The 22647-nt window shown below is 44.0% G+C and overlaps 1 protein-coding gene across 1 annotated transcript in view; it reads left to right on the top strand.

Annotated features, from left to right (window-relative positions):
• Fancc (FA complementation group C) overlaps window positions 1-22647 on the top strand; it is a 116208-nt gene that overhangs the window by 52292 nt on the left and 41269 nt on the right. The window contains exons 5-6 of the mRNA XM_051151144.1: window positions 12277-12390; window positions 13237-13301. Coding sequence (XP_051007101.1) covers window positions 12277-12390; window positions 13237-13301 — 179 coding nt within the window. The remainder of the gene's footprint in view (window positions 1-12276; window positions 12391-13236; window positions 13302-22647) is intronic.

The raw sequence follows: 22647 nt of genomic DNA, 5'->3' as shown, positions 1-22647 counted from the left end.
ACTCTGGGCTGCTGATAATGTGAGGTAGAAAGGTAAAGGAAAGCTGTGGACCTGATTGATACCCCTGTCCTCAGACTCAAGACTGGAGTCAGACTTGATGACAAAAGTTCTTGGTGTAAGAACAGCATCTGCAGAGCTAGGTAAGTCTTCTTAGATTGTTGAGCTTGAGCTCTGTTGTGTAAGAGCCAGGATGAGGAGGAAGCTGAGGAAAAGTGAGCCATGCCCAGCTAGAGCAGGAAGGTCTTCAGGCACACTGTATCATGTCTGTGTGAGGGCTGTTGGTATGAGACATGCATGGGTCCAGCTGTTTGTAGCTGGAATTCTGAGTAGAGGCTGGGAGAGATGGAGGCAGACTGGGCAGCCAGGTGAGAAAACAGAGCAACTTTCTGAGGAAGGTAAGCTCAATGGAGAGCAAAGAAATGGGCAGGAGTCAGGAGGGAGATGTGTGCCCTAAGCATGTGCCCCTTTGAAGCTAGTGTTTGTGAAACCTTATAAGTAACCTAGTGCCACATGACATGAGACCAGGAGGAGGTAGGATGCTGGGGGTGTTTGCATTTCTGGGCTTTGTCATGGGTTCCTCTGGCATGTGACCAGCTCAGGGTGCATTTCCTTAGTAAAATGCTAGCTTCGAGGTCTGTCTTTCTGTACACGTTATTCTGAACAGGTTTTGGTTCCATGGTCAAATATCCGTTTGTATTATTGCATCCAAGGCAATTTTCTTGTGCTTTTTGATTTTGGCTTTTGAAAAACCAACTTTTATTCCCTCCTGGAACTGAGTGAACAAGCAAGAAGTTCTGTAAGCAAAAGTAGAAACTGCAAACCTTGTTATGTTTGGAGCTGTGTTCTGTCAGCACCTGCTCTTGGTGTGCTGTGTAAACAGTGGCTATGGGAGGCAGTACAAGGTGACAGCCTCTGCCTTGCTCACTGGCCTAACTGAGTCAAGTCTCCAGATTCCTGAGTGTTTACTTCACATGAAAGAAGGCCTAAAAATACCAGGTCAGTCTGGTTTTTACTGTAGATCATTTTATTTAAGCTGCAGTGGGACATATAAATTAAAAAGGGGGGGGGGCGATTGAAGTCAAGATTTTGAAGGAAAAGTCACAGACTCTGTCCGCAATAATTAGTTTTGACCAGGGATGCCAAACTGCAAAGAGTGACTGGAAAAATTTGTTCCACCCTTTAAGTTGGCATGCTTAGGATTTGAATAAACCAGAAGAAAATTCCATGCCAAAGTCAAGAATGCATTCTCCTTTGAACCACTTAATGTGTCATTTTTATTTGTCATACACATTAAAAACTTATAGGAGCACATGATGTCACTCTGGTCATTCTGTCTTTTTGTTGTTTTCTTTTTCAAGGCGAGGTTTCTCTGTGTAGCTCTGGCTGTCCTGGAACTTGATCTGTAGACCAGGCAGGCTTCAAACTCAAGAGATTTGCCTGCCTCTGTCTTCCAGTACTAGGATTAAAGGTCTATGCCACCATTAGCTGTCTTTATTTGTTTGTGTGGAGGCAAAGTCTCATGTATTCCAGGCTGGACTTGAACTCACTGTGTAGAGTAGGATGACCTTGAATTTCTCATCTTACTGGGATTATAAGCATACATCATTCCACCTAGTTTTGAGCAGTGCTGGGAATACAACCATGCTGGCCTCACACATGGTAGGCAAGTGCTCTGCCCACCGAGCCACATCCTTGTCTCAATTTTTCATTTTGGAGGTCCAGTAAGATGAAAACAGCACCTGGATGCATTAGGCTACAGAGGCGAGAAAAGCACGAGCCTATGAAGCAGTCTTAGAGAAGAGGGGAATGGATAGAGAGTCCTAGAGAATAGGCAACTGTTAGAACATAGGGAGGAAACGAAGAGGTGAGCTGTACAGAAACAGACTCAGTTGGTCGCTATGCCAAGCTCCCATGTGCTAATAACCATGCTAGGGACAGGAGAACATTGATGCTAAAGACTTAGAGCCATGGACAGAGCTGGGCTGGTGGCCAGTGCCTGTAATCTCATCATTTGGGAAGCTGAGGCAGGAGGTTTGCCTCAAGTTAAAGGCTCGCCTAGGCTCCATAGTGAGTTACCTGGTAGCCTGGCCTTCAGTATGAGACCTATGTTAAAAAAGAAAAGAAAAACGACAAAATGAGGCAAAAATGAAACAAAAAATGGCATGGAAGAATGAATGTTTTGCCTTTTATTGCACAGGGGTTCTCCCCAATGGGAGTGTGGTGTTTGAATGTGAACTCACAAGAGGAAGCCATGGCTGGAGATGTTTATGGAGAAACCTTAGTAGGGCCCTGTTTACTGTGCACCCCGAAGCTGTAACAGTAGTGACCAACATGCTGCCTCTCTAGCATCTTGGGAAGGGTGCACCTAGGAACAGAATATGAAGACCTCATCTCTGTTTTGGAAATGGGAAATGCTTAAGTTCAATACTGGCAATAGATTCTAGCTGTTCAGCCTGTATCAGAGCCACTGGGTTAATGACAGTGCTTCTTCATGGAAACCAGTGTACTTTATGTGTCTGCCATTAGCCAGATCAGGAGGAGTCCCATGAACTACATATATGGTTTCTTTCCACTCTCCTGATAGCTGTAATGTTCTCTATTTCAAAGAGAAGGAAAGTGGCTCGGTGGTGGTAGTGTGTGCCTTTAATTGCAGAACTCAGGAGGCAAAGGCAGGCGCATCTCTTAGTTCAAAGGCATCCTGGTAAACAGAATGAGTCCCAGGATAACCAGGGCTACACAGAAACCCTAGACTCTTCTGTCTGGAAGCACCCTAACTCAACTAGGCTAGTTCTGGCCCCAAATCAGGATCTGTGCTGGGGACTGTATTGATTATCATGGTAGTAGCACTCAAATGATTTGGACTGTTGTCTATAGATCACACCATGAGAAAACCTGACTTAGGTGAATCCATTTTCATCTTGAGTTTCTTTATACATTTCATATTTGACATGATTTTCTCATTGTTGGATTAGAGTATGCAGTAACAAGCCTTCGTGATGATGCAGGAGGTGGAGAGGGCGAAGACAAAGACTATAGGCGGAAGGTCATACCCCGTCCCCACCCAAACTGAGGCTTAAGTTACAGCAGTTACCGATGATCAGGATGTGCCATGAGCCACAAACCCTGCTGGCCTTTTACATGCATGGACCCCACTTCATTTTGCAACAGGGCTATGAAGAAATTTTACTACACACATTTTATGGAAGTGGAAAGCAGGGAGGGATGACACGGTTTTAAATATTATCTTAGGTTAGTAGCTAGGACTTGGTCTGCTGAACACTCCATGATTCTCCACTTTTTTTTCTTAGTTGCCTACTTAAACAATAGTACTATATTACTGCAGTCTCAAAAGGGTTAACAGATGTAGCAGCCTATCCAGCCTCATGCCTTTCCCCAGAACTGATCGCTGCTTTCAGTGGCCTACAGGTCTTTCTAGTCTTTTTAACTAGGTTTGTTTTGTTTTGTTTTCATATAACTGAAGTTATACTGATGTATGTTCTGCAACTTAGCTCTTCCAGACTACTGTGACTCTGCCACAGTCATTTCCATACCAGTCGCACACATCTCCTTTCTATTGCTCTACTTACCTTCATCCCAGAGGTTAGGATATTCAGGGCTGTCTGTGTGTCTGTGGTGGAGAGCTTACTTACTAAGTATGAGGCTCTAGGTTCCATCCTCAGCACCACCAAAAAGGGGATGGGTGGGAAGTAAGAGAGAAGGGAGGAGCAGCTGCAGCTACAACACAAAATCATTTCTTACTTTTAAAATAGATCATAGTTATGTTAAAGACTTGTTAATCTCTGTGGATGCTTTTCATTGTTTTATGCAGTTGAGCTGTACTGGCAGTTAGAAAGAAGGAATCCCTAGGACTCCCTCAACCACAAAGAATTATTTGGTCCCAAGTAGTGACTGTGCTGTGAATGGGGAAGTTAGGCTTGTTTAAAGCCGCTCACCTCCGTGGTACTTTTGCCAATGTGTGATGTCTCAACAGACCCTCACTTAAAGGTGTGCCGAGCAGGAAGTTGGCTCAGTTTCTAGGACTCCCGGCTGCCCCCTGCTCCCTGATCTAAATTGTTGAAGACAGTCGATGTGCCTTGGTGTAGGAGGCACAGTTCTTGGTGGCGCTCAGGAAAGCATGGCCTGGCTCATGGTGTCGGTGCGTCCCTTTCCCTCTTCCATTTATGACAGAGGGTGTTGTGGATTCTAGCAAATTAGAAATCAGTTGGCTTAGATCCTGGATTGAAACAAAACAAACTCTGTAATTTCAGGTTTACTAAACTCCTGTGGGCTCCAGGTGGAGACAGGACACTAACTCTTGTTTTACCGCAGAGGCACTGTTTAGGTGCACACACTCAGACTGCAGCAAGTGCACCTTTTGTTAGGAATGTGTCCTCTCACTGAGGGCCAAGACCTGCACACTTGACCTGGAGGGGATGTTTCCCATTCACACCACACCAGGTCACAGTTGCACCTTTAAGTCGGATTCGTTTCTTTTTGGTTTGGACCATAAGTTATTCTGGTTTCAAATGTGCTCATTGTCTGTTAAAATGCCTTTCTTTTTTTTTTAAGGTAACAAGAATATTTTTTTATTAATTTATTCAGATTACAACTCAATTGTTATCCCATCCCTTGTATCCTCCCGTTCCTCCCTCCCTCCTGCTTTCACCCTATTCCCCTCCCCTAGCTCTATGACCGAGGGGGACCTCCTCCCCCTGTATATGGTCATAGGCTATTATTCTTTCTCTGAGTGCCCTCAGGCCTGTGGAGAATGCCCTGTCCATTGGGTAGATCAGAGTATGGACTCGATGTTTACTACTTGTATTGTCTTTGGTTAGGGCAGTAGTTTGAGCAGACCGCCCTGGGCCCCAGTCCTTTTTTCTTTTGTTTTTTTTGAGACAGGGTTTCTCTGTGTAATAGCTCTGGCTGTCCTGGACTTGCTTTGTAGACCAGGCTGGCCTCGAACTCACAGCGATCCACCTGCCTCTGCCTTTTGAGTGCTGGGATTAAAAGTATGAGTCACTACACCCAACCCGCCTTTTAATTCTTAATCCAGAAGCAACAACACTGAAAACCTTTCAATGAAACAAGCTTTTCACATCTTTTCAAGCTATTTGACTGCGCTTTCTCTTCTGCTTTTATCTCTACTAGTTGGTGTGGCCACGCTCATAGTATAGAAGCAGGCCATTCCTTATTTCAGACACTTGGGGAGAGTGAGGAAGACTCTTCCTTAGGAACTGTAGTGTTATGAGGCTGAGGTGGATGGAGATAGAGTAACCATACACAGGCAATGACTGCACCTGTGTGTGCACCTTGTATGTAAACTGAGTCAAGGTGCCTGTCAAGTGAGTTTTCATGTTCTCTCAGCATGTGCCGTGCCATGCTTCTTGCTTTGTTTTTGTATAGTTTTAGGAAAGTTATGATGCTTTGCTACTGATACACATCTCAGTGGCATGGAATTCTTCTTGCCAAAACTGTTATGTGTCCCCATTTAAGCAAACCTGTGATACACGTTTTAAAACTATTTTTAAGATTTATTTCCATGTATATGAGTGTTTTGCCTGAATCTCTGCCTGTGAGACAGTTGCGTGCCTGGTGCCCTCGTGTCAGAAGACGGTATGGCTCCCCTGGAACTGGAATAGGAAAGGATTGTGAGTTGTTGTCTAAGTGCTAGGAACTGACCCTGGGCCTTCTGGAAGAGCAGTCAGTGCGCTTCACCTCTGAGTCATCTCTAGCTCCTGCAGCACACCTCCTTGCTGCGTGCTGCACTGTATGCTGCTGCATTTTACTTGAGAGGAGACAGCAGTTCTGTGCTTTATCCTCTTAAATAAGTTTAGGTGAAGCTTATACATACACTTGGATCATCTGTGTAAACTTGGGGGTGGGAGGGGGCATGGTAATTGTCAAGAACAGAAGCCAAATTTTCAGCCTGATGTCCAGTTTTGAAAACTAGAAATCATTTACAGGTGATTTAATTAATTTAGGAATGTCGTGATAGCAAAATAAGAATTCTTGTATAATGCTGTATATGTATTTTAGACAAAAACACAAAAGAGGAAGTGGCTAGTTTAGCTTTGGGCACAGGCACGTTATCTGTTTAGCGTTCTGACAGCTCCACCTCTGGGACCCACTCTAGACTAACAACAGGCTGGATACTTCCAGAGGGGCTCAAGAGAGGGGAAGGAAAACATATTTTAATGTACCCGAGTGTTACATTGGGGAAGACAAAATAATTAAATTTCATGAACCTATGAGAATTAGTTTCAAAATGTGAAGATCAGTTCTTAACTGACTTAAATTCAACTGCGATTGCTTTGGAATTTTCTATGACTCTGTCTAAGCTGCTGCTGCTGCTTGTCCTGTCCCATCTGGGGAGACTCTGGATAGCCCCAGGCTACCATGGTGTAAAATAACTCTGTGGGACAGAGTCCATAGCAGTAAGAGACTCCGGCCAAGGTTACCAAATTGAGTCAGTCTCTTTGAAGTAAAAGTACAGGCCAGTGCCATGTATTTTAGTTTTGTGGTATTTTATGACCTGAAAAGAGAGCAAGTTGTGAAAACAGAATTTCTCTTGTTCTTGTGTAAAGAGGTCAAAAGGGATCCTGTAAAAGTTATGAAAGAGTCCTCCTTTCTGTTGACTTTGACTCAAGTGTGCCTGTGTTTGGTTGGCTTGCTCTGGGGAAGGTAAGAGACGGTAAGACAGCTCCTTCTTCCCTGAGCCTGTGGGTACCAAGTGGACTGGAGTGGTTAAAATAGCCTTGTCAGCCCCTCCACAGAAGTGCAAACAGGACCCCATGGAGACTCCAGGAGGACAAGGACCTTAACCAGTTGAACCTGGAACAGAAATCTCAGGGAAAGATGGGTTTTGAAAGATAAGGATAAGGTTTGGCAGCTAGAGATAGGCAGGAATTGTTGGGTTCCTTGGGAGGAAAAAAAAATGCCAGGGTCAGATGAGTAGGTTAGAAAGTTAAGTTTGGCCAGGTGTGGGGGGTGGGGCCTGTGCTTAGGAACCTCAGGAGCAGCAGCCATGGTGCCTGGGCTTTATGACTTACTCTGTGCTGGCTCCATTTCCTGCTCAGTTGTGTTTCCTTGTGTTATCCAGGCCCACACCACTCATGTACACCTCCTGCTTCCCCAGCTGCTGGGGCCAACTCAGAGGCTGTTGTTGTGACGTGCTCAGACAACTGCGTTAACTATCCTTCCTGCTCTTTCCTCAGAACCTCTTACAGCACTTATGTTCCTGCCTCTGCTGTCCATCACACTCGAGTGTGTGTGTGTGTGTGTGTTCTCATCCTACCAGTTTCATAGACTACATACTACCCTCAGTCTGTTTGTTGAATGAATGAAGAAAAGAGCCTAGTTTTCAGTTTTTGGGGTTTTTTTTGTTTTGTTTTTAGTGGTGTTGTTTTAAAAGAATGAATAAAGGGAGCTGGAGAGATGGCTCAGCAGTTAAGAGCAATGGCTGCTCTTTTAGAGTCCTGAGTTCAATTCCCAGCAACCACATGGTGGCTCACAGCCATCTATAGTGAGATCTGGGGCCTTCTTCTGGCGTGCATGTGTACATGCAGACACAACATTGTATGAATAATAAAGAAATAAATCTTAAAAAAAAAATGAAGAGACATGACCAATGAAAAGAGCAATGGTGGATATTCTAAAAGACTTTAATGATCAGACAAAGAAACTGTTTAGAAAAGCATATGCTTTGTTCAGGTGCAGAATTTGGCCTACTAATCCTTCATTTGAGCAAGCCCCACAGCTCCTCTTTCTACCTTGAGCATGCTTGTTCTAATCTTCCTAAGCTTGCCCAGGAACAAACATGCTGCCCTGACAGCAGCAGGAGGGTGGGCAGGAACCAGAGCGTTAGTTGTAGCACCCCTGGGAGCTTGCCTTCTTAGAGTAAGCATTTCCAGTGTTCTTTAAGTAGCAGAATTTTTTCATTCTTAAAATAACTTTTTGTGTAGGGCTGGTGCACTGGCTCAGTGGTTCAGACCATCTGCAGAAAACGCAGGTTCAGTCCCCCAGCACCCACATGGCAGCTTGCAACCCTCTCCACAACTCAGATTCCAAAGGATTTCATGCCCTCTTCTGGCCTCCAAGGGCACTACCCATACATTGCTCATGAACATACATGCAGGCAACCACTCACACACATAAAAATAAGACATATATTTTCAAAAGTCATTGTATATGGGCCAGTGAGTGAGGTATGTCAGCAGGCAAAGGCTCTTGCTGCCAAGCTTGGTAACCTGAGTTTCCTGGAGACCTACTTGGTTGACAGAAAGAACTGATTCTGGGAAGCTGTCTGTCCTCTGACCTCTACAGACATGCTGCGGCAGGTTTACACACACATTTCAAGTGTTGTGGTCATGTTAATTTCTGTCCTTCACTTCTGAAGGGCTTTAGAAGGAGCCGGGCTGGTATATGTGCACTGTCTTACTGTCAGTACGTGCTTATTTGTCCATATTCTGCTTGCAGACACTGGCTTGTGTTCTTTGTCAGTTCCTTGTGTTAGAGGGTCCACGCAGGTGGAATCAGAAGCTATCCCAAGACCTGATAACATGGCCTCTTAATAGCTGTCATTTCAGCACTCAGGAAGGTGGGTCTCTGTGAGTTTGAGGCCAGCCTGGTCTACAAAGTGAGTCCAGGACAGCCAAGGCAAGAAACCTTGCCTCAAAAAAACAACCAACCAACCAACCAACCAACCAGCTTGCTCCTCTTAGTGCAGGCAGCCAGTGCCTCGTCTTACATGGTTCTGTGTTCCAAGCTCTTGCCACTAGGTGGCAGTGAAACAGATAACCTTACTAATGTGAAACAGTTTTTTTATTTTACTGTTTTTTGGTGCTGAGAACTGGCAAGTTCTCTCTAGTCTCGCGTCTGCCACTGAGATACATCCTCAACCCAGTGTATTTAGTATTTCAGTTTAAGTATTACTTTCAATTTTATACATTTGAGTGTCTTGCCTGAATGTTAAGTCTAGGCACCACATGCATGCCTGGTACTGCAGAGGCCAAGAGAAGGCATTGACTCTCCTGGGACTAGAGTTACAAATGGTTGTCAGACACCATGTGGATTCTAGACTTGAACCTGGGCCTTCTTGAAGAGCAGCCAGTGCTCTTAACTGCTGAGCCCTCTCCTCAGCCCCTGAAATCCACTTGTAAATGAGAGATTTTAGGACTAGCACTTGTTTGTCTTGACTCAGTGTGCTGCTTTTGTGAACTCTGCCTGTCTTGTCTGGGGCTGGATCTTTGTGCTCCTCCATAGCAGCTCACATCAGGGAATCATAGACAAATAGGCAGCAGTTAAACCATGCAACTTTGTTTTACAAAATATCTTTGTGATTAAAAGATACAGTAGAGATGGCTCAGTGTAAATGTATTCGCCATGCAGGTTTGATAAGCAAAGTTCAATCCAACATGTTAGCTAGCTCATTTATAGAACTTCCTTCCCCCACAAACCCATGTTCAGAACTCAAGAGACTGTCTCTCCCCTCAGGCCTGTACCATGTACTATCGGTGACACCTCCCCCCTCTTTCTCCCTTTCTCCTTCTCTCTCTCCCTCCCTCCATTCCTCCCCCTCCTCCTCTCCACTCCCTTCCTCTCTCCCTTTCTCCCTCTCCTCTCTCCCTCCCTCTCCTCTCTCTCTGTCTTCGAGTAAAGCTCTTATTTGGACCTGAAGGCTTGCTCCCCCTTTTAGAGAGGTGGGGCCAGACCTCTTGACCCTGGGGAGACATTTGGACTTCAGAGTGACTGGGAGCATTAAGGGCTTACACTAAGACTAGCAGTTTTGTGCAGAGTGGCTGAGGGTAGCTCCTTATGAGATTTGCCAAGGGAGTGGGATCCAGCCTTGTGCAGCACCTGACTTGTGTCTCAGTGTCCTTACCTGTAAGGAAGGTTCAATAAGAATATTTCCATGCTGTGAGGATTGGAGTAGGGTCTGTGAAGCGGGTGCAGCAGCCCCTGCTTACAAGTGCTTTCCATACTGGAATCAAAGACAGGTTCTTCAATGCTGCTCTCCCTCTCTCTGGTCTTTAACACACTAAACCCAGAAGTGCTGATGTCCACACCAGGCCTGTTTGACCGGGTCACACCTGGGACACCTCCATATGGCTTTGATATATGGCCAAGCTTTTTCTGTCTACAGTACTTTCATGGCAGCCATGTGGGGGGCCAGCCTCAGAGTTCCTTGCTTTTTGCTGAAGCCCTCAGGTGTTCCTTTGTGGTGTGAACAACTCTGAAGGAAGAAGGTGCAGTGGGCCTGGTGCTCCATGCTGCCTCCATTACACTGCTTGCTCTCTCCCCAGCGCACTTGACAGTTGAAAACCACCTGGAGATAGCTGTCTTGGGCTGTGGTCAGCTTATTTTCTTTCTGCTCTTAGCACAGATTTGAACAGAAAGAAAAACAGCAGTAACATACAAGTGGTTCCAAGTAGTCCTTTTAGTAAGGAACCTTTGCAGTACAGGCTCCAAAAGCCCACTTTCGCCACATGTAAGTTCCTGGCTTTTCTCCTCTGATGTGTTCATTTCTGTCAACAATGCTGGCCATGACTCTGGGTTCTGTTGTGGTTTAAGAAGCTGAAGTAACTTCTGGCCATGGGGTTTCTGAAGCAACTCTATAAGTTGTCTAAGTTGAGGGCCTGGGTTTGGTGTCCAGGCTCAGATTTCCAGCTGTGGTATTCTAATGTTGCCTGGAGCTCTGTGCTTAGAGCCCTGGAGCAGGTATTGCCCACTCTGAGAAAATGCCTACTTTGCTCTAAAGAGCATGCTAGATTCACCCAGAGTTTGCCATTTGGGAAAGAAGGCTGTGAGAAGGGTGTATCACATAGCCTGTTTTTGTTTTCTAATATGTCACTAAATCTCACAGTTGATGAAATCTGTTATAGATGCCATAAAGACATAGGCACTCATCAGGTGAGCTGTGGCGTCTGTGCCCAGCATGGAACTTAACCCAGGACTTGTGTCTTGTCTTGCGTCCTGCCATCAGCTATCATGGCTGCCTATCTTGTCTTGTGTCTGGCCATCAGCTGTCATGGCTGCCTATCTTGTCTTGTGTCCTTCCATCAGCTGTCATGGCTGCCTATCTTGTCTTGTGTCCTGCCTCAGCTGTCATGGCTGCCTATCTTGTCTTGTGTCCTGCCATCAGCTGTCATGGATGCCTATCTTTATGCATATATGCAGCTTATCTCACCTCGTCTCTGCTGTCAGAAATTATTCATAGCACAAAAATAAAATGGGCTTTTTTTTAGTGTAATCTCTAGTGTCAGATTTGGATTAATTTTCTTCCTTGTATGCCAGGTACATCAAAAGTACTTGATAGAGATTCAATAGGAAGGCCTGGTCTCTGTTCACTTGTTCAGATAGCAAAGTCCTGGGAGTCTCAGTGTAGGGTGAGCTGTGGCTCATTCTTTGAACTCCAAGAGCTTTAAGACTTTGTGAGCCAAAAGCCGTAACTCATTGAGTTGATGGCTTCCTTGTGAGGACTGTTGTTTACTGTGTGTTCTTAGATACTTACGGTTTCCTTAGGAATGCCCCAGCTTACCTTTTGTGTTCTTTGTGTGTGTCATCTGGGAGGTTGTACAGGGTTTCTGCAGTGGTCCTTCGCCACTCCCCAGCATTGTCCGTGTTTGTGCTTACATCGTTTTTCTGAAAGGGCAAAGTTCTATTTTTACTTAGAAACTAGCCTTTTTTTTTAAACCTTCACATCATCTCTTGGTTTTTAGTTAGCAGGTATATTCCTCAGTTAGACACTTGAAAAGCACTTACATTTTCTTATTATCTAACTTTACATTGACTTCTTTGTATTAAACTCATGATTTCAATGAATAGTATGAGATAGTAATTTAGTTTTTTTGAACAATCATTTCCAGGCAGTGTTGTTTTTACTGTAACTCTTCCCTTCCCTGCTGATTATCATGTCAAAGTTCTTACATCTAGTCTGTGATAAAGAGCCTTTGCTGAGGCTGCAGCTTAGTGGTAAGCGTGAAGACCCAGCATGTGTAACTTCAGCAGGGCAAGGATGTTTTGCAGCACTTAGAGACAGTGATGGCCAGGCTTTGCATGTGCTCAGTGGCTGGCTCTGCTCAGTTTGCTTGTTTTGCAGTAACATTTGTCTAAACTTCCTTTAATGCACTCATATTAGTGCTGGCATTTCTGCTTGATGCCTTGATTGGAAGTAAAATGATTGGTTTATAAGAGCCATGGTCCTTACAGGTGACACAGGCTGCAGGCACTGCCGTCCACTGGGGAGAGGTTAACTTCTCTCTTCGTGTTGTTTTCTAGGGCTTGTTATCTCATATCCTTTCTGCGTTCAGATTCGACACGAAAGAAGTTGGTCTTTTTACCAAAAGTCTTGGCTATGAGCCTGTTGATTACTATCCTAGTTTGCTTAAAAATGTGAGTATCTAAATTTCTTAGTACTGGAATTATCACCAATTGTGTGAAGGTTGAATGGGATGGTCCCCTCCTCCAGGGAGTCCTTCAGCTAGTGTTTCTAACCTGGGGTAGACTTGTGACCACATAAGGAAGACCTGAGGCACCCTGGACTCTCCCACACATCTCACTCCTTCAGAGATTTCTGAGAAGAGCCCTCTTACCCCATATGACACACCCTGGACTTGAGAGGACCACATCTAAAATAGGGCATTGAAGTTTATGTTGAAGCAAAGCAGACAAGTAACTAAAAGATGTCAAGATGGCCCATTGGGCAAAAGTGATTGTAATGGAAGCATAGTGACTTGAGTTTGATCCCCAGATCCCACATAAAGGTGGGAGAAAGGAGCCAGACCTTCACAGAGTTCTCCTCTGGCTTCCATCTGGGCTCTTGCATCTGTACCCACATGCATGTTATACTTTTAAAAAAATGAGATCTTTGGGGGTTATTAGTCATTTTGATGATTTGGAAGTCATACACATGAAAAGTACTTGTTAAAAGATAAAGGACTAAAAAAGGAAGAAAATAAGTAAACTTTAGTGAGTTTTAATTTTCTGTGGCTTTGGTGTTAATTCTAGGATATTGATGACTTGTCTGTGCCTATTGTTCAGCCGAATTCTAGACACATTTACTGTAGAGACCCACAGGGCAGCCAGTGTGATGTGAGGCTGCCTTCCTTTGACTCTGCAAAGTCAAACAAGGAGAGTGGGGAGGAAATGGTGAGGGACGTGTCTCTCACAGCAAGAGAAATGGAGCTGAGGTAATTGTGTGGCAGTATGAACTGACCTGCAACTGATTTTGTTTTACAGATGGTTTTGTCATTAGTGTCTGAGCTCAGAGAGAGTCATCTTAATGGATTGAACACTCGAAGTCGGTAGGTGTTAAACCAAACATCCCTCTGCTCAAGTTTCAAAAGGCATTGCTTGGTCATGAGAGAGAGGTTCACTGGCTCATCGGAAATGCATGTTCACAGTGTAGTTAGAGTCAGTGTGAAGATAATACCTTAGTGAGAAGGTCTTTTAAATATTATTTCTTAAAGTTTCTGTGCTCTCAGCCGTCACAGGGAAGTTAAGAATGAAATGTCTTTGGTGTACACACTAGGAAAAGGCCTTGCATGTACAGTAAGGAGCACAAAGGAAGATGAGCCTGAGGCTCACCCTGGGGCTCATGCAAGAGACAAGTGTGGGGATTTCCCCTGCGCGCTCTTGTGTTCATCTGCACTGCCCCACCCACTCCCCATGAGTACACCTTATACACAATTGGAATATTTACAAGGCAACATATTTTGATGTGCATATATGATGTACTTTAAGAAACTCAATATTCTGGAATCTAGACTAAACAAATCAAATCAATTCAGAGTCATTAAAAAGCAATTAATTACATAACAGATGTTTCTTTACTCTGTGAGCACAGTCAGAACTGTTTTCATTGGTGTGCGCTATATTTTTTAACATGGTTAACCAAAAGAATCTGGGCACTTGAGACTTCCTTCAAAATTTTTTGAAGCTGTTACTAGCTAGAGCTCTATCAAAAACTGGTATTTGTCCTCAACCATTGGGAGTACATTGCAAGTAAATGTTACAGATCTTAGAAAGATCCTGGCAGCTGGGCACAGTGGCACAGGCCTGTAATCCCAGCACTCGGGGAGGCAGAGGCAGGTGGATCTCTGTTAGTTCAAGGCCAGCCTGGTCTACAAAGCAAGATCCTGGCAGCATTGGATTTCACTTTTCCCCTGGATATGACACCGAAAGCGTAGGCAACTGAAGGGTTAAAGAGGTGGCTTGTTGGGTAAAGCAAGTGCTGTTTAAGCCTGCCCCTGAGCTCAGCTTGGGAATCCAGGAAAGGGAGAGAGGAGAAGTTTCACAGAGTTGTTGTCTATCTCACACGTGCACTGTGGCATATGCACCCTGACCTTTGTGATGTTGCATACAACAGTAGTAATGACTAATAGATACCTTTAAAGAAACAAATTGAACTTTATTAAAGTTAAGACTTTGGTAGCTTGGTAGCTCAATGATAAAACATTTGACTGGCATACTTAAGGCCCTTGGATTTAACCCTCAAAACTATAAAATACAAACTTTGTGAATCAAAAGATACTACCAAGAAAACAAAATAAATACTGTAGAAAAAGCCTACAGAACAAACTTTTTATATAATAAAAACTTTTATAAATAATATCTCTGAGATGGTAGTCTGGGGTATGAGAATCTTGAGTTTGAAGCGAGCTTAGACTGTTTTTGGGTGGTGGGAGCATACAGAGATAGTCTCACTATGTAGACCAGGCTGGCTTCAAACTCACAGAGATCTGCCTGCCTCTGCCTTCCAAGTGCTGGGACGAAAGGCGTCCACCACCATGCCCAGCCCCCAGGTTGGACTTCTTAACAGACTTGAAGCCAGCTTGGGCTACATACTGAGACTTTTTCAAAAACTGACCAACCAATTAACAAAATAAACATTTTCCATAAGGAATTTAGTGTTTGAGATGCCTCTGTCTCCGCCCCGCCGCCGAAGATTTTTATTTGTTTTATGTATGAGTACTCTATCTGCATGTATACCTGAGTGCCAGAAGAGGGCACTGGATCTCATTACAGAGGGCTGTGAGCCACCGTGTAGTTGCTGGGAGTTGAACTCAGGACCTCTGGAAGAGCAGACAGTGCTCTTAACCACTGACCTATCTCTTCAATCCATGTCTAGAGACTCTTAAACAACAGCAACAAACATCCAGAAGTGGACAGATGCTGGAGACATATCTCAGTGGTAGAGGGCTGTCTTCTAACATCTTGTATATACCAGGCTCTGGGTTCAAACAAAGGAAAAACAAAAAACAAGCAGAAGACTTAGCTTGAATAGGCGTTTTACCAGAGAGATGTATACCTGGTAAACTAGGGCATGGCACACAATTGTGACCTAGAGCATGGGAATGAAGATAAGGGGACAGAAGGTCAAGGTCATCCTCAAGTACAAGTCAAGAGAGGACCCTTTCTCTAAAACCAAACCACAACAAACAAACACCTATTAGGGAGCATGTAAACCAGAACTACAATTAAGTACCATTTAATACCCACCATGATGATTATAAAAGGAAAGAAAAGGAAAGCCTCAAGCATGATGAGGAGAAATAGAAGCCCTGTGTATTGCTGGTGACAATAAAATGAAACAGCCACCGTGCAGATAGAGTGGTGTCTTCCAGAATAATTAAAGAGAATTTCCTTGTGACACAGAAAATCCATGGCAAGGTGTAATTTTCTGTTTTCTTTTGCCCTGCTAAAAACTCTTGCCAGCTGGGCGTGGGGGCGCACATCTTTAATCCTAGTACTCAGGAGGCAGAGGCAGGAGGGTCACTGTGAGTTTGAGGCCAGCCTCATCTACAAACGGAGTCCAGCACAACTGGGGCTATGCAGAGAAACCCTGTCTTGGGGGAAAAAAAACCTCCCTGATAAAAACCAGTGTGTGTGTGTGTGTGTGTGTGTGTGTGTGTGTGTGTGTGTGTGTGTGTGTGTGTGTTTCTTAATGGACTTCTAGGTCACAGTCTTATTGCTGAGGATGAAGTCAAGGTGGAAACTTAAGCACAAATTTGAAGCAGAAACTATGCAGAAATACTGCTTACTCACTGTGGGAGCCCTGCATAGCTTTCTTGTACAGCCAGGACCACCTGCATAGGGCTGGTGCCACCTATAGTAGATTGGGCATCCAAGACATCTCACACAGACATCCCCATGCTAGTGTGATTTGGGTAACCCTTAACTGAGACTCTCTTCTCAGGAAACATTAAATTGTGTCTCAGTTAAAGCTAACTAGGAAATTATCCTTAAAAATGTAAACAGTTGTCTGTGTACCAGTCTTGTTCATTGGCCATAGCTAATAAGCAAGATGTGTTTATATTTCATGGGACATAAGTCCAATATAAAAAGAAATAGAAGTCTTGCATATGCATGAGCATGGGTAGACTGTGAAAACATGCTTAGTAAAACCAGTCCAACACCGAGGCAAATATGTGTTTATTCCACATATAGAAAGTCTTAGAATAGGTAGATTCATTTGGGAGAGAAGGCAGAGCAGAGATGGGGGATGGAGGGAGGAGAGAAAGGGAAGTTATGTTTAATGTATTCAGTTTGTTGGGGCCAGTGGAAACCTTTGAATAAATAATAATGCTGAGAAGACAACACGTGAACATATTTAGTGTTAGTCACTATATGTGGTTAAATTATGACTTATTTATGTTTTACTGCAACTAGAAAAGTAAAGAAAAAAACAGATATGCCACTGCACACTCCAAGTGAGTTTTCTGTTAAAGATGTGGATTCCATACACTGACCATGAGTGTGTGAATTGATATATCCACATTGCTAAACAGTCAAGCAGCTTTTTACAGTGTGGTTATACCTTGCAAGCTGGCTCAGTGGGGTAAGTGCCTTTGTTCTAAGTTTGGTGACCTGAATCTAAGTGGCAGGGACATACACAAATCATTGCAGAAGAGACAAGTGAATGGACAAGCATGACTTCAGAAGGATGCCATGGTTGAAAGCCCCAGATGTATTCCTCCACTGTGTACTGGGACACAAAGAACAAAGAACTGAGCCAGCTAGCTTATCACAGTACCAGAGATTCTGCAGTACTGGGCACAGACACCAGAGGGAGCAAAAGATCACTGGCTCATGAAACTGAAACAGAAGGCATTCCAGTGAGGCCTCACTGCATAAAGTGAGCCAAATTGGAATGCAGAAGAGTACCTGCCGCAGTGAAGCAGTAAGAGTAAACTGTATGCCTCCTGCAAGTGTCTCACTTGATATTTTATCTTACTTTTAGTTTTCCTCTAAATTTTTTATTATATTTTTCTGTTCATGTCCTTTAGGATTGTTCAGATAGTAACCCAGAGTTATTTATGTCTCATTATTTTTAAACTTTATTTTGCCAAGATCTCTTGTGTCCCAGGATAACCTTAAACTCCCTGTGCAGTCAAGGTGACCTTTGAATTTGTCTTTACTCTGCAGTGCTGAGATGACAGGTATGCACCATCATACCTAGCTTATGAGGTGCTGGAGGTCAAAGCCAGGGCTTTGAGTATCTAGGTAAGCACTCTGTCAGTTGAGCCAGGATCTCACTTTAGATATGAGGACATACAAAGACTGAAAATGAAAGGATTGCTGCTGAAAAACTGCAAGTGGAGCGATATATATATATATATATATATATATATATATATATATATATACACAACTGTTGTAAGAGATAACAGTGTTAGAGAAGGATAAAAGGATGTAACTGAGATGTGAACTATAAACATTTGTACTTACAACAGAGTGCACAGACACAGAGCACCCGTTGATAGATTGGTGGGAAAAATAGAAAACAAGGAGAAAGGGATCTAATACTCCAATTTGAGTAATGATTTGATTTTTCAGAATGAAGAATAGTAAATGAACAAGACCTAGGGTGGTGCTAAGGGCCATTTCAGCCAGTAGATATGTGTGGAGCACCCATGTAATAATACTCCTTCTCCTTCTACTACTACTACTACTAATAATATGCATACTTTTCTGTTAGAGTATTCTCCAGGATAGGCCATACTTTGGATTACAAAACACATCTTAACAAATTGAGGAAGAGTGAAGACATATCAGCAGTTCATTTTGAGCACAGTGAAGCGAAACTACAAATCATTACAAAAGGAAAGTGGAAACTTTACCAACATGTAAATTAACACATTTTAAAACAGCCAGTGGTCAAAGAAATAATAAATTTAGAAAAATACCTCGAGAGAAATGACAATGAACACACCAGTTACCACGCTTGCGGGTTGTGGCAGAAGTACAAGAAAGTTAGTAAATTCATTTAAAAAGGAGAAAATAGTTCAGCTAACCCAAGTTAGAAAGGGTCAGCAGATTAAAGTAGACGTCAGCCACAGAGAACTGTTGGAAAAAAATCAAAACTGAGAGGTTTGTGGGACTTAGTGTTGGCCTGTGAGACACTACTGAACACAGTGCCAGCAGCAAGGACAATCTCGGACTGGGGACTGCTCTAGACATGCGCAGTCTTTAAGGAGTAAAACTGAGCAGACTTCTAAGTAGTAAAGAGATTAACCAGCTGTCAGAACTGCCAACAAAACCCAGAGATCAAACGGCTTCACTGGAGGGTTCTTCCAAGAACAGCAACGGGTTAGCAATTCTTTCAAACTTTGCCAGCCTCCTGGAGAAGAAGGACACTTTCAAATCAGGCTATAAGGCTAGCAGTCTATGGACAGCACAGTCAGGCACAGCTACCATCATCCTCAACAACAACAACCCCAAAACTAGGGCTGCTTGATACCCTTGGTAGATGTGTGTGAACGTAGGCGCATACAGAGCTGCCAACCAGAACTGCATAGCACTTTATGTAAAGACAGGTGTAAAGGGGGCTGGGTGCAGTGTTGTGTACCTTTAAGGCCAGCACTCAAGAGACAGAAGCAGGCAGATCTATGAGTTTTGAGGCCAGTCTGGTCTACATAGAGAGTTAGAGTTCCAGGCCAACCAAAGCTACAAAGTGAGACTCTGTCTCAGGAGAGACAGACAGAGACAGAGAGGGAGGGAAGGAGGGGGAGAGAGAGAGGGTGGGGGGGAGGGAAGGAGGGAGGGAGGTTTAAGGGAGGGAAGCTGTGTGTTATGTCGCTGGTAATGTGGAGGAATGGCATTGTTCACTGCCAGTGAGCTTGCAGTGCTATAGCTATGGTAGAAAAAGCTTTAGTGGTTCGTTCAAAAGGAAAAATGGATCTGGTATGGTGGTGCATGCTTGCAGTCCCTCACTTGGGAGGTGGGAGTTCAGGGCCAGCTGTGGCTACACGAGACCTGGTCTTTAAGCAAGTAAATGGAATTACCCTGTGACCAGTTCCACTTCTGCTTGTATATTCAGAAGAATTGAAAAGATAATTTGCAAATCCTTGTTGGTTGTAGTTTTCATACTAGCCAAGGGATAGAAGCAACCTGTGTGCGCCTTGCTATATGAAAACATGGCATAGGCACAACTGAATTTTAGTTATTCTTAAAAAAAGGAAAGTCCTGTTGCATGCTCTACACTACACAGTGAAATGAGCCAAGCACCAGAGACAAATGCTGCTGTCCGTTCACATGTCCACCCACAGAAGTCAGGCTCTTGGGAGGTAGATAATGTTTGCCATGAGCTGGGAGCAAGGGACACGGGACTTCTTGGTTGTTACAAAGCTTCAGATTTGTCAGACGTGCAAGTTGTAGAGATCTTTTGCTAAGTTTATGGCTTGAAAGGTTGATATAATGTGAGTTTTGCTATCATCTGAAGATTCTCTCTGAGGGCCTTTGCTTTTAGGAAGAGGGCATCTGTCCAGTGGTGCAGAGAGCAGGCATTTCTGGTAGGCAGCTATGCGGAGTTTGCTCCTCTTGGAAGTTTGGATTCCCTATTAACCTCTCTGCCAGTGCTGTTTGCTTAGCTTGCCTCCAATAATTGTGAAGATTAAAGTGTAGGGAGAAGTTTTGGTTTCTTTAAAAACATAGAAATGTTATGGGAATATGTTTTTGTTTTAATCCCAAGTGGCCGGATAAGAGGCTACTTCACAGCAGGTGACTGATTTTCTTACTGCGGTAGCAGGGGCATTGTTCTGCCAGCTGCAGATAGTTTCTGTGAGTGTGTGGAATTCTGGGAACTTTTCAGAGGATATATAAATGCCAGGGTCCTGAGAGGAGCTGCAGTGCCTGGTCCTCCTCTTGGTGCTGGTGGGTGCTGTTGTGGTGGCTTGATGTGATTTGTCAAGTGACTGTGAGCAACGAGACTAGAGGAAGAGATTGAACACCCTGACAGGGAACATCAAACTTGCCCCAAGGAACTTGAAGCCCCTAATCAGTGGGAAGCAGCCTAAGAATAACAATGCCCCCTTTCCCTTCTATCTTTCTTTCTCTCCTACCTGGTGTTGGGGGCGTGGAAGGGTGGAAGAGAGTAAGGAACCCACGAAGTAGAAAATGCTGCCTACATTAAGGTATGGGTTCCAGTTGTCAGAACAGTGTGCTGTGGGCTTTAAAGTTACACATCTCCTGGGTGTTGGTAGTCCCCTTTTCCTTCCTGTTGGAAATGCCATTTCTGTTTGCCCTTGGTGGATAGGAAAAAAGCATCTACGAAAGCCTCACCCATAGGCTGTTGTGCTGCAGTGACCTAAGCAGCTTGACTGCACCTTGACTTCAGCCCCTGGCTAGCTCTTCTTTTGTGGTAGCTCTTGGCAAGCTTTTGGGGCTATGGCATCTCCTTTCATAAAGGTTCCCATCTACCTGCCAGTTCAGGCTTTTCTCACAGTAATGGATCACTGAAAGCCCCCTTACTTTTGCAGTATTAAGTATAAATTTTTCATCATTTCTAGGAGTTATAAGTACAAAGTGAATAGCCAAGCCATCTGATTCATTCTTTTACTTTTTTACTTAATTTTTTTCTCACTAGAGTATATAAGTTAGCATTCTCTGCAAGTCTTGAAGTATTGCCCAGCTTTCTAGAATTCCCATGTCAGAACTACTCAATGGTGTGGTCCATTCAGGTGAGGTCAGGGGTTGGCATACTCTGGCTAGAGGAAGTCTGCTGTGTTTCATAGTCTGGGAGCTAGACATCTATGGTGGTTTGAATAAGAATGGCTCTCAAAGGCTTGTATAGTTGAATGCTTAGTCATCAGGGAATGGCACTACCTATGAGGGTTTTGTTTTGTTTTGGTTTTGGTTTTGACCTTTTTTTTTTTTTTTTTTTTTTTATTCATATTACATCTCAATGGTTATCCCATCCCTTGTATCCTCCCATTCCTCTCTCCCTCTCCCATTTGCCCCTTACTCCCCTCCCCTATGACTGTGACTGAGGGGGACTTCCTCCCCCTGTATATGCTCATAGGGTATCAAATCTCTTCTTGGTAGCCTGCTCTCCTTCCTCTGAGTGCCACCAGGTCTCCCCATCCAGGGGCCGTGGTCAAATATGGGACACCAGAGTTCATATGAAAGTCAGACCCCACTCTCCACTCAACTGTGAAGAATGTCCTGTCCATTGGCTAGATCTGGGTAGGAGTTTGAAGTTTACTGCATGTATTATCCTTGGCTGGTGCCATAGTTTGAGCAGGACCCCTGGGCCCAGACCTGCCCATCATAATGTTCTTCTTGTAGGTTTCTAGGACCCTCTGGATCCTTCTATTTTGCCATTCTCCCATGTGTCTCTCACCTAGAGTCCCAGTAGGATGTCGTCCCCTCTGTCCCAGTTTCCTGGTAAGTGAAGACTTTCATGGGACATGCCCCTTGGGCTAGTGTGCAGATATAAGTGAGTATATACCATTTGACTCTTTCTGCTTCTGGGTTAACTCACTCATTATGATCATTTCTAGTTCAATCCATTTATCCACAAATTTCGGGAATTCCTTGTTTTTAATAGCTGAGTAGTATTCCATAGTGTAAATGTACCACAGTTTCTTTATCCATTCTTCTACTGAGGGACACTTAGGCTGTTTCCATGATCTGAGTATTATGAATAAGGCTGCTATTGGTTTGGTTTTTTGAGACAGAGTTTCTCTGTGTAGCCCTGGCTGTCCTGGAACTCTCTTTGTAGACCAGGCTAGCCTCGAACTCACAGAGATCCTCCTGCCTCTGCCTTCTGAGTGCTGGAATTAAAGGCGTGTGCCACCACAGCCAGCCACAAAACTCCAACATTTAAAATTGTATTAGATTAGGTAGTGCTTGGGCTTACCAAATGCAGGCAGGCCAATAGGTCGCCCTCTGAAGGTGCTCATGGCATTTGTGGATCAAGCCAGAGGCTTGCCAGAACCTTGGAGATCCAAGTTCAAGAGGGAGTTAAGCAGCTTTCCAGACTGCTTTGCACTAAGTGTTGGGCTTTGACTCATTGCCAGAGCAGTATTCCAAATAACTTCTGGGCAAAAACTGAACTATAGAAGGCTGCATGATCATGACACATCCTTCCTGTGTGGTTGTCTCTAGCTTCCCAGCAGTCTGCAGCAAGCCACAGGACTATGCAGTAGGACGAATCTTAGAAAGTTCAGAGCTTCACACCCGCTGTTCGTAGCAAAGACCTCTGTAGAATTCAAACATCTGTCATTGAATTGTTGATTTTTTTTCTTGGTCACATGACTGTTTATCATCCTCTCTGAAGGAAGCTAAATCAAACTCTGGCCCTTTCCGACATCTCTGTATCTGAACTCAGGGACTCAATCTACATTTTATGAAGATTTTGAAATGTCA

This window comes from Acomys russatus, chromosome 9 (genome assembly GCF_903995435.1).
Source record: "Acomys russatus chromosome 9, mAcoRus1.1, whole genome shotgun sequence".
Lineage (NCBI taxonomy): Eukaryota > Metazoa > Chordata > Mammalia > Rodentia > Muridae > Acomys > Acomys russatus.
Note: the sequence above shows the minus strand (reverse complement) of the source record. Positions and strands in the feature narration are given on the sequence as shown.